Source organism: Eptatretus burgeri, chromosome 17 (assembly GCF_056783735.1).
Source record: "Eptatretus burgeri isolate ZD-2024b chromosome 17, Ebu_testis_v1, whole genome shotgun sequence".
In the NCBI taxonomy this organism is placed as follows: domain Eukaryota; kingdom Metazoa; phylum Chordata; class Myxini; order Myxiniformes; family Myxinidae; genus Eptatretus; species Eptatretus burgeri.
In genome coordinates, this window is record NC_140977.1 from 9973577 (window position 1) to 9986703 (window position 13127).

At 41.3% G+C, this 13127-nt stretch overlaps 1 protein-coding gene across 5 annotated transcripts in view; it reads right to left on the reverse strand.

Moving 5' to 3' along the window:
- LOC147009272 (uncharacterized) overlaps nucleotides 1–11620 on the reverse strand; it is a 29996-nt gene extending 18376 nt beyond the window's left edge. Inside the window, exons 1-4 of one of the 5 annotated variants that reach the window (XM_085862075.1) lie at nucleotides 11301–11617; nucleotides 5568–5636; nucleotides 3611–3754; nucleotides 649–991 (exon numbers count right to left, since the gene is read on the reverse strand). In XM_085862075.1, the coding sequence (XP_085718201.1) occupies nucleotides 984–991; nucleotides 3611–3754; nucleotides 5568–5636; nucleotides 11301–11421 (342 nt within the window). In that variant the 5' untranslated portion in view covers nucleotides 11422–11617 and the 3' untranslated portion in view covers nucleotides 649–983. Of the gene's footprint in view, nucleotides 1–648; nucleotides 992–2364; nucleotides 3369–3610; nucleotides 3755–5567; nucleotides 5637–11300 lie in introns of those variants that run through there. The other 4 variants (XM_085862072.1, XM_085862076.1, XM_085862073.1 and 1 more) reach the window with 4 other exon arrangements.
- Between the last annotated feature and the right edge of the window lie 1507 nt (nucleotides 11621–13127).

The following is a 13127-nucleotide window of genomic DNA, read 5'->3' on the forward strand; positions in this document are numbered from 1 at the left end:
TGTTTTACGCCGGATGCCCTTCCTGACGCAACCCTGGTCGCCTCTTACAACACAGGGATATGGTACACCTATTTTAACCAGGGTATACACCGGCCCAGTACACTGGTACTCACTTTGCCGACCGCGGAAGGATGACAGGCTGAATCAACCCCCTGGTGTATTAATTCAGTGGCCCAACAGGGCTTGAACTCAGGACCTTTTGGATCCCAAGCCGCTGCCCGAACCACTGCGCCAACACCAGGCATTAAGAGTTGGCTAATTTACGGTGTGGTTAAAAACACACCCGCAGCTGGATTTTGGCGTTGACCCGAAAGCTGCGACTAAGTTTGCTCGTTCGGTGGGCGCGTGCGGCCGCGATTAGCTAAAAGCGGTCGCCCGCATGCTGAACGGGTGGAAAACTACAACAACAATATATATATATATATATATATATATATATATATATATATATATATATATATATATAAATATATGTATAAATACATATATACACATACATATACACATATACAGTTCCAGTCAAAAGTTTGGACACACCAACTCATTCAAGAGTTTTTCTTTGTTTTTACTATTTTCTACATTGTAGAATAATAGTGAAGACATCAAAACTATGACATAAAACATGGAATTGTGTTGTAACCAAAAAAAAGTGTGAAACAAATCAAGATATATTTTATATTTTAGTTTCTTCAAAGTGGTTACAACCACCCTTTGCTTTGATGACAGCTTTGCACACTCTTGGCATTCTCTGAACCAGCTTCATGAGGTTGTCAACTTGAATGCTTTTCCAACAGTCTTGAAGGAGTTCCCACATATGCTGAGCACTTGTTGGTGACCTTTCCTTCACTCTGCAGTCCAACTCATTCCAAACCATCTCAATTGGGTTTATGTTGGGTGATTGTGGAGGTGAGCTCATCTGGTGCAGCACTCCATCACTCTCCTTGGTCAAATAGCCCTTACACTGCCTGGAGATGTGTTTTGGGTCATTGTCCTGTTGAAAAACAAATGATGGTCCCACGAAGCGTAAACCATATTGGATGGCGTATCACTGCAGAATGCTGTGGTAGCCATGCGGGTGAAGTGTGCCTTGAATTCGAAATAAATCGCCAACAGTTACCAGCAAAGCACCCCCACACCATCACACCTCCTCCTCCATGCTTCACAGTGGGAACCACACATGCAGAGATCATTCGTTCACCTTCTCTACATCTCACAAAGACATGGCGGTTGGAACCAAAAATCTAAAATTCGGACTCACTAGACTAAAGGACAGATTTCCACCGGTCGAATGTCTATTGCTCGTGTTTCTTGGCCCAAGAAAGTCTCTTCTTATTATTGGTTTCCTTCAGTAGTGGTTTCTTTGCAGCAATTCAACCATGAAGGCCTGATTCAAGCAGTCTCCTCTGAACAGTTGATGTTGAGATGTGTCTGTTACTTGAACTCTGTGAAGCATTTACTTGGGCTGAAATCTGAGGTGCAGTTAATTGGTGATTTTCTGAGGCTGGTAACTCTAATAAACTTATCCTCTACAGTTGTGGTAACTCTGGGTCTTGCTTTCCTGTGGCAGTCCTCATGAGAGCCAGTTTCATCATACTGCTTGATGGTTTTTGCGACTGCACTTGAAGAAACTTTCGAAGTTCTTGAAATTTTCCGGATTGACTGACCTTCATGTCTTAAAGTAATGATGGACTGTCCTTTCTCTTTGCTTCGTTGAGTTGCTCTTGCCATAATATGGATGACTCCAGTACAGGCAAAATAATGGTCTTCTATCAAATAGGGCTATTTACTGAATCCCAACCTTACCTTGTCACAACACAACTGATTGGCTCAAACGCATTAAGAAGGAAAGAAATTCCACAAATTAACTTTTAATAAGGCACACCTGTTAATGGAAATGCATTCCAGGTGACCACATCATGAAGCTGGTTGAGAGAATGCCAAGAGTGTGCAAAGCTGTCATCAAGGCAATGGGTGGCGACTTTGAAGAATATAAAATTTAAAATATATTTTGATTTGTTTACTACATAATTCCAAATGTGTTATTTCATATTTTTGATTGCTTCACTATTATCCTACAATGTAGAAAATAGTAAAAAAATACAGAAAAACCCTTGAATGAGCAGGTGTGTCCAAACTTTTGACTGGAACGATGATATATATATATATATATATATATATATATATATATATATATATATATATATATATATATATATATATATATATATATATATATATATATATATATATATATAAAGTTTTTAGCCCTATCTCTTTATTATGAAGCATCAAATTTGAGACCGAATCCAGATCCAGATCTTCACAAAAATCAAATCAATTCATTCTTGGCACACACCCAACCTGTCCTCCAAGTTTAGTCCATATCCATCCATAACTCTGAGATATCCTGATCACAGACAGACAGGGGTGAAAACATAACCTCCATTCAACTTTTCTGGCAGAAATAACTGTGAAAACAGCTACCAATAATTCATAACAACATAACCACAAGATCAATGAGAATATAGGACATGGTGAAATAAATGGTGTGCATTTTCAATTTCGACAATACAAACGATCTCAGGTGTTGAAGGAAAGGTTGCAGCCTGAATATGTTGCGTAAAATAATTAAGAGATCATAGAAGTGTTCAAGATTGCCAAGCAACTCCTTTCTTAGGGGAATCATCCAAAGTTGGTGTGGATGATTGCAACACTGAGGAGGAACATCGCAGGATTTTGATGGAGAAGTTATGAGATGGTGGTAGACAGCTGTTTTTAAGACCTGTAAGGAAGAGTGGGGTGAAGTATGAGAGTTTGTTCCAGAGGTTGGAAAAAAGAGGAATGAAAGTGTGAAGGTGAGCAGTGATTCTTCATTTTGGCAGTTTCACCAGAAGGGGGTTGCTGGCAGACCTTGAGCGCCCTGCAGAAATATTAGGGGGACATAGCACAGAGACAGTAGGGGATGCAAGGCCTGGAGAAGAGTGTAGAAGACAGAAAGACCACCCATCTGCCTGCGGTGAGAAAATGAGACCCAACAACTCAGCTTCATTGCAGGAGACACCAATGATCCTGAAAGCTTTGGTTTCCACAATGTGAAGTTGAGCTTGGTGTGAGGCAGGAGCACCAGCCCAGGAGAGAAGTACTGCATCAGACTGCGGATGAAAACTTTATTTGTGGTCAGGAACTCAGGTGTGCCAAGGAAGGACTTTGCACGATGGAGGATGCCCAGACTGGCTTTCGAGGCCAGCTTGAAAATGTGGCTTTCCCAGGAAAGATCATGCAAGACAGTGAGACTCAAAAGCATGAGAGGCACAACTTCTTCAAGAAGATTGTTGAGAAAGTAGATGGGGTGCTTTCCAGATGGTCCTCTGGGAGAGACGGTGAGAATATGGTGTTGATGCAACGATCTTAAATATGTGAATTTTATGTGCAACATGCATTTTAAATGAAACGTGTATCCCTATCTCATTCATAAAAACAAGCAATTTGTGTGAAAAACATTTTTTATGGACCTGTCATTCTGCAATGTTTGGAACAAAATTATTTCATCATGAAGGAATGGTCAAAACAAGTTAACACAATGTGATGGGATCTCCAGTGTTTGGCTTACTTTTGAGCAGCTGAGCAACTTTGCTTGGCTCCGTGGTTGGAGAATCACACGCTTCCTGCTTTACATGATCATTGTTCAAAGCATCTTGGGAAGTGTGAAGAAGGTTGTTTTGGAAAGTTTCTGACTTCACTACTTGAGCTTCACCTGCAAACCATGTGACAACAGTTCATCACGACAAAGAAAGGGGCAAACAAGCGAATCTAAACCAGCGTTCTACGTAATCTCAAATTCACAAACTCATTTTCTCACTGAACCAGAGAGGTCAACAACGGAGGGGGGGGGGTCAATGAAAAACAAAGAAACAAACAAAAAAAAAGTCATGAATCTGAAAGGGCAATGTGGTCTGAAAATAGAGGAAGTGCATGATGAAATGACAATTTGCTGTTCTCAATGATGTGGAGTAGCTGGATGCATTCCATTGACTTGTAAAATGGATTCTGTGAACTCCTCATTAGCGACCTGGGATTACCATCTCCGCCTCACTCCACACATGCACTTTTGCTAAAAATCAAATTCCCAAACATTTGCCACCGCCTGCTGAAACCGCCTGGTCACTTTTGATTATCACCTTTTTCCTCCTCCTCCTCCTCCATCTGCAGGTGCTACCACCCTCACACCCATTCTCGAGTTAGACATATTCTCTGAGACTAATCTTGCATTTTACTGTAGTCACTGTCATGAGATTTCACAACACAGTTCAGCAAAAAGGAGGGAAAAATACTATTCTCACCTTTTTATTTTTCATGGAAACCCAGCATTTAAATTTTCATTACCCTCCCTTCCACTTGTACATATTTTACTTACCTTATTGGTTCACGAAAAAATATATTCACGAAAAAAAATAAGTGACCACTATATTCGTTATTGTTGTGTGTCTGTCTGTCTGTCTGTATGTCTGTGTCTGTTGGGTAGTCGATCCAGTCAAAAAAAAATATTTTTCAAAAAAAAATTTTGAAATTTGATCGACCCTTATTATCAGTATTTCCGTCGATATGTTTGTCTGTTGGGTAATCGATCTCGTCGAAAAAATTTTTTTTTTTGAGATTTGTACGACCCTTATAAGTATTTAAAATGGCGATTTCAGTTAATACAATGGCGATTTCGATGAAACTTGGTTGGTAGGTTCATACCATGACCTAATTATGTGCAAATGAGAACCGTTGCTATGGACACCACCGTTGCCTAGCAACGGGACTTAGAAATTTTTGAAAAATCATAAAAAAATTCTTTTTTCGAAAATCAAAAATCGGGCCACGAGCGACTGTGGGCAGTGCATTCAGCCATATTGTCAAAAATTTCCAGCCGGATCCTATGAAACTGTCGGAGAAGATAGACGTTGAATGAACCCTGGTCGAAAGCAATAAAAAAACGAAGTTCGTTATATCTCAGAGACTATGAGTCAGATATACATGAAACTGGTTTTGTAGGTTCATGGTATGTCCTAGTTATTTGTGAGAAAGAACCGTTGCTATGGACCCCTCCCTTGCCAAGCAACGGCCGACTACCCATGTCCGCCAACCGGCTTGTCTGTCTGTCTGTCCCGAGCATAGCTCCGTGGGTTTTGATCCAATCCTGACAAAATTTTGGTGGGAGGTTTATATCACGATCTAGTTGTGTTTACCTGAAAATGGGCGTGGTGCTCCCATTATGGGCGGGCCACGCCCAAAAAACATGTGAAGGGAGGGAGGGATGAGAGGGAGGGAGGGATGCAATGGGAGAACAAGATGAATAAAGAAGCAAACTCTCAGGAAGTTTACCCTAAACATCTCAATCAAATATTGTGATCCTTCAATGTGCGGAGGGAAAAACGTTTATTCATGAGCTGGCACTTTGAATCACCATGTGACCTTAAAAAAAAGTCAAACAGCATCTCTGCAGATAACCTCTGTATGTACAATGTACATGCACACGAAACTGTCTGTGACTGGAACAAGCAGAATGTTGATGTGGTTCACACCTTTGTCTTCAGACATCGAATCATCCTCAAACTCAAACTCAGATTCCACCTTCACTTTCACAATCGAATCTGAAAAGAAAAACATCCTTAAAATAAACAAAAGAAAGAAGGATCAAAGCTTTGGTATTGTATCGAAAGGAACATTTATCCCTCTTTTGTTCGCAATTTTTCCAGCAATCTTGAATCACATACCTGCGTGTACAGCAGGTTAACATACCTGGGATTTTAATTTCACAGCAATACTTGATCAACCGAACAGTTACATGAACGTCAGGAAAAATAACAAGTACCCGATTCACTGTCATGAAATTCAAGGTTTGTTAATCGATTGACGTCCTGCTTGTCAAACTGGTGGAATCCAAAAGTGAATTTATAACAAAGATAAAATAAAGTAAAACACAAACCTGCCGCATGGCTCGACACTGGACTGCACCCTGTTCTACTCTACAATATACTCCTCTACTCTGCATTACTCTACACGATACCACAAAGAAACACAAATGGTGACTAACTCTCCTCTCTGCTCAGCTCTGTGTTTTGCCTTCTGTAATTCACGAACATTCCCAAAAGTACCTCCCTCTCGGAAAACCACCCCTTGATGCAAAGATGGTTTTATATCTGGAAAGAACTAGAAACTGCACAATACCACGGCATCGTTCAATGTCCACAACTTCCCCATAAAACAATCATGATGTATCCATAGGTTGTGAATTGAACTACAACAACAACAACACTTGTCACTGTTTGACTCTTCTCTCCAACTTTTAAAATCGACATCTCACCTCAACAATACAGTAATATACAGTTACCCCTTGTTTTAGTTTCTCAGTTTTGAAGTTACACAAATAATTTCATTTATACTGTTCTGTGTTCACACAGATCCGTTCTCACTTTTATGCGGTATTATTAGAGATAGGGCCGAAAACGATATATAGCGTGATATCTTAAAAACGTATTGGGCCCGACATGATCTCATGGATCAGGCATTGCGTGATGGGGGTATGCGCTCTACTGAGTGCCCTTCGAGTTAACCCTGTTATAAACAGCGGAGCAAATTTGTTCCAAAAATTGGGCAATCAAAGGGTATTTAAGAAGTCCAGTTGGAAATTGCTTCGCAAATGTAGTCCACATTCACTTGTTTGAGGGATTTTTTTATTTTTTGTGTCGGTGGAATCTGATACACGGAACATACGCTTCTCATTTTGTCGTCGTTAAGTAACCCAAATTAAATCAAATGGAGCTTGGAAGTTTGGCACAGTAATACAATATCTTTTTGACAGGCTCATGGCACGCAAAACACACTCCTGAAATAATGTAGTTTATCCAATAATTTAACTCGTGGAGCCTGAAATGTTCTTAAGGTAACTATACATAATAGAACACTGAGGATGGGCGGGGTGCCAGAGAATAAGATATGAGTGTAGGGTGCCATCAATAAAAAAGGTTTAAAACCACGGGTTGGTGGTGGTCATATGGCAGCTGAGCTGCCGGGGTAGCTATTGTTTCTTGAAGCGCGAATGAGTCGCTGATGCAGTGCCCCTCTATCAGTACACACACTGGAACTGGTACTCATTTCGCCAACCTCGGAAGGATGACAGGTTGAGTCAACCCCCTGGTGTATTAATTCAGCCGCCGACGGGGCTTGAACTCAGGATCAGGACCATAGGATTCCAAGCCGCCACCCTAACCACTGAGCCAACACCAGGCTACCACGAGTTTACTTCATCGTTGGTGATACAAAAGGGCAACAACCACCACCACAACTGCGGTGCTGCTCTCTCACGTAATGACCAATCTCATCGACATAAGGAGTGTGTGTGTGTGTGTGTGTGTGTGTGTGTGTGTGTGTGTGTGTGTGTGTGTGTGTGTGTGTGTGTGTGTGTGTGTGTGTGTGTGTGTGTGTGTGTGTGTGTGTGTTTTCCAGTCCTTGATCAATTTTGACTGCAAACCACCGTTCTTTCAATGGAAATGATGAATTATTTCTGGAAATATTGTGCTTGTAAATCAATAACACCTTTATTTACCACAGAGACATGTACGTACCAGGACCACGTGACATTGTAAATCAAGAACACCTTTATTTACCACAGAGACATGCACGTACCAGGACCACGTGACACTGTAAATCAATAACACCTTTATTTACCACAGAGACATGTACGTACCAGGACCACGTGACATTGTAAATCAATAACACCTTTATTTACCACAGAGACATGTACGTACCAGGACCACGTGACACTGTAAATCAATAACACCTTTATTTACCACAGAGACATGTACGTACCAGGACCACGTGACACTGTAAATCAATAACACCTTTATTTACCACAGAGACATGTACGTACCAGGACCACGTGACACTGTAAATCAATAACATCTTTATTTACCACAGAGACATGCACGTACCAGGACCACGTGACATTGTAAATCAATAACACCTTTGTTTACCACAGAGACATGCACGTACCAGGACCACGTAACTTTGTAAATCAATAACACCTTTATTTACCACAGAGACATGTACGTACCAGGACCACGTGACACTGTAAATCAATAACACCTTTATTTACCACAGAGACATGTACGTACCAGGACCACGTGACACTGTAAATCAATAACACCTTTATTTACCACAGAGACATGTACGTACCAGGACCACGTGACATTGTAAATCAATAACACCTTTATTTACCACAGAGACATGTACGTACCAGGACCACGTGACACTGTAAATCAATAACACCTTTATTTACCACAGAGACATGTACGTACCAGGACCACGTGACACTGTAAATCAATAACACCTTTATTTACCACAGAGACATGTACGTACCAGGACCACGTGACATTGTAAATCAATAACACCTTTATTTACCACAGAGACATGTACGTACCAGGACCACGTGACATTGTAAATCAATAACACCTTTATTTACCACAGAGACATGTACGTACCAGGACCACGTGACACTGTAAATCAATAACACCTTTATTTACCACAGAGACATGTACGTACCAGGACCACGTGACATTGTAAATCAATAACACCTTTATTTACCACAGAGACATGTACCTACCAGGACCATGTGACATTGCAAATCAATAACATCTTTATTTACCACAGAGACATGTACCGACCAGGACCACGTGACATTGTAAATCAATAACACCTTTATTTACCATAGAGACATGTATCGACCAGGACCACGTGACATTGTAAATCAAAAACAGCTTTATTTACCACAGAGACATGTACGTACCAGGACCACATGACATTGTAAATCAATAACACCTTTATTTACCACAGAGACATGCACGTACCAGGACCACGTGACATTGTAAATCAATAACACCTTTATTTACCACAGAGACATGTACATACCAAGACTACGTGACATTGTAAATCAATACCACCTTTATTTACCACAGAGACATGCACGTACCAGGACCACGTGACATTGTAAATCAATAACACCTTTATTTACCACAGAGACATGCACGTACCAGGACCACGTGACACTTTAAATCAATAACACCTTTATTTACCACAGAGACATGTATGTACCAGGACCACGTGACATTGTAAATCAATGACCACAGAGACATGTACCTGCCAGGACCATGTGACATTGCAAATCAACAACATCTTTATTTACCACAGAGACATGTACCGACCAGAACCACGTGACATTGTAAATCAATAATACCTTTATTTACCATAGAGACATGTATCGACCAGGACCACGTGACATTGTAAATCAAAAACAGCTTTATTTACCACAGAGACATGTACGTACCAGGACCACATGACATTGTAAATCAATAACACCTTTATTTACCACAGAGACATGTACGTACCAGGACCACGTGACATTGTAAATCAATAACACCTTTATTTACCACAGAGACATGTACGTACCAGGACCACATGACATTGTAAATCAATAACACCTTTATTTACCACAGAGACATGTACATACCAAGACTACGTGACATTGTAAATCAATAACACTTTTATTTACCACAGAGACATGTACGTACCAGGACTACGTGACATTGTAAATCAATAACACCTTTATTTCCCACAGAGACATGCACGTACCAAGACCATGTGACATTGTAAATCAATAACATCTTTATTTACCACAGAGACATGTACATACCAAGACTACGTGACATTGTAAATCAATAACACTTTTATTTACCACAGAGACATGTACGTACCAGGACCACGTGACACTGTAAATCAATAACACCTTTATTTACCACAGAGACATGTACATACCAAGACTACGTGACATTGTAAATCAATAACACTTTTATTTCCCACAGAGACATGCACGTACCAAGACCATGTGACATTGTAAATCAATAACACCTTTATTTACCACAGAGACATGTACGTACCAAGACTACGTGACATTGTAAATCAATAACACTTTTATTTCCCACAGAGACATGTACATACCAAGACTACGTGACATTGTAAATCAATAACACCTTTATTTACCACAGAGACATGTACATACCAAGACTACGTGACATTGTAAATCAATAACACTTTTATTTACCACAGAGACATGTACGTACCAAGACCATGTGACATTGTAAATCAATAACATCTTTATTTACCACAGAGACATGTACATACCAAGACTACGTGACATTGTAAATCAATAACACTTTTATTTCCCACAGAGACATGTACGTACCAAGACCATGTGACATTGTAAATCAATAACATCTTTATTTACCACAGAGACATGTACCTACCAGGAATACGTGCTATTGTAAATCAATAACATCTTTATTTACCACAGAGACATGTACGTACCATGACTACGTCACATTGTAAATCAATAACACCTTTATTTACCACAGAGACATGTACGTACCAAGACCATGTGACATTGCAAATCAATAACACCTTTATTTACCACAGAGACATGTACGTACCAGGACCACGTGACATTGTAAATCAATAACATCTTTATTTACCACAGACACATGTACGTACCAAGACCATGTGACATTGTAAATCAATAACATCTTTATTTACCACAGACACATGTACCTACCAGGACCACGTCCCAATCACTCGGATTCACGTTCTCCCCGAGCACTTCAAAAACGCGGTAATTTTCATCTTTAGTTCTGAAGTGAATTTATACTTTCGTTTTGTAATTGTAAATATTTCTTGAATGAAATCAAACAAGTACGAACTGTACGGACGAACAAAACGTACTGAATCGTGGACTGAGCACGACACTGGATTCGATCACTGTGAGGTTCGACACGAAGAGGACGAGTGTGGAAGTTCGAACACGTCCCTTGGGCCATGATGGAGTAATACGGACTTGTACCAAACCGTTCTGGTCCAAACATCACAAACCTCGTTTTCTATCACCGGAAGGAAAATATACAAAAATGGATTAACCGTTTAAATAATATATTTTTTTAATCTTAATTTTTTATCCCTTTGAAATAGAAAAAGCAAAAAATACAATAAAATAATTGCAAAATTGAGCTGTTTATCGATATTTAAAAATCCCGTTTGGCGGAGATGAAAGGACTGAAGGGGAGGAGGACGTGTCCGGGGAAAACCGGACAAATGTTAACCCCCCCCACACAATTCACCGATAATTTTACAAATCCCACTTTGCCCACAGAAATTATTTACTTACATCGTGCACAGCACGGACCCCGCACGGGAACAAGAACAGCACGTACCGGGTCCGAACTCCTTGTCCATGGGAGATCCTCCCGGACCCATCCCGTTCATTCCATGGGAGATTCTCGTGGGTCCCGGAGGGTTCACCTCGTGTTCCTCACCAGAGAGATCTCGATTCATCGCACACAGCGCGGTGTTCTCAACGTTGGGACGATTCTTTCCGGAACCACAGCACTGAATGTCGAGTATTCCAACAAGAGCAAATCACGCGCCCTCCTCCTTCTTCTTCAAGTACAATGACGTTCACATCCTCGAGGTTCTCCGTAGACCACGCCCCCAAACCGAACCTCGAGGTTCTCCGTAGACCACGCCCCCAAACCGAACCTCGAGGTTTTCCGTAGACCACGCCCCCAAACCGAACCTCGAGGTTTTCCGTAGACCACGCCCCCAAACCGAACCTCGAGGTTCTCCGTAGACCACGCCCCCAAACCGAACCTCGAGGTTCTCCGTAGACCACGCCCCCAAACTGATCCTGGACTCGTCCTGAATGACGATGATCGTTCTCGAGACCTCGCGGTTGCTGCCCTCATACCGTGTGACCTTCAAACTTGGACATTCGGACTAGTTCGTCCTGTTTCACATCGTTAACAGTTTATAAACAGGTTCCGCCATGTTTACTTGTTTATGTGAATCCCAGCCGAGTTATGATCAGGGGGAACCCAGGTTCAAATCCCGTGTACCGTACATGTGTCGATAATTATCTATCTCCTCCTGTCCGTGTACACTCATGTCTCCTCACCCTCTTCTATACACAAAGGAAGTTAATTAATTAATTAATTGAGCACACACCTGGGTGGGGGGTTGGGGGGAAGAAGTGTAAATATTTCGGTGATATTTTCGTACGTAATAAATAGATGAAGCAAAAGCTCCTCGTGATGTAAATCGTGTCTTGAGGATTTGATTGAACTCCGGTGGAGGCTCGTCGGTATATACACGGTATGTACGCGTCGCTATGTATGACGTCATGATCTGAGAAATTGGGATTTATTTGGGGGAACGGTGCGGGGAAGGGGCAATCACTGTCTCCGAGGACAGAATCAATCAATGTTATCTATATATAATTTCTGTTAACGTCTGCGTGTAATTTGACGTTTCTCCTCCGAAATTCCCGAAGGATTGTCGCCACTTTCGGCATGCGGGTGCTCTGTGGTCTAATGAACAGCATGGGCTATGTGAGATCGCGCCAGACGAACAGGTTTGGGAATTTTGGGCGATTTTCTAATTTTTACGTTTGTTTGCATGGCGACGTGTGACGTCACCGCTGAGAGGCGTAATTCCGTCATGACATCATCGGTCATTCGCTGACGTCATTATGTCTGTCGTCGACAGACCGTCACCGCCGAGAGGTGTAATGCCACTCCTCGAAAACAGCGTCTGCGATGTAAAACCCTCTTCTGCATATGCTGACTCCCTCAGAAGGTGAATTTGACACAAAAACATGTAACAAGAAACATTATATTTAAAGTTAAGATTTATTTTAAAAATATATATTATTTTTGTTAACGTCTGCACGTATTTTGACGTTTCTCAACCGCCATCGTTACCTGTGTTGTGTCTTGCGTGTGTGATCTTCAAATTAAAGCGTCCAAGCGGTGTTCGATCGTCGGATGTGCGCCAAAAAGTGCTGTTCATTGAAACTTGCATTCTCATTCTCGGTCACTCTCCACTGCTCCTGTTCAGTCTAGGGCTAGGCCTATATCATGTTAAACTTGCCCCCATCAGACGCCAACCTTCCAGTCACACTGCAGAGGACGCAATTTCCAGTCAGACTCCGTACTCGATGACCATAAACAAATCCCAGGGCCAAAGATTTGACAAACTCGGAA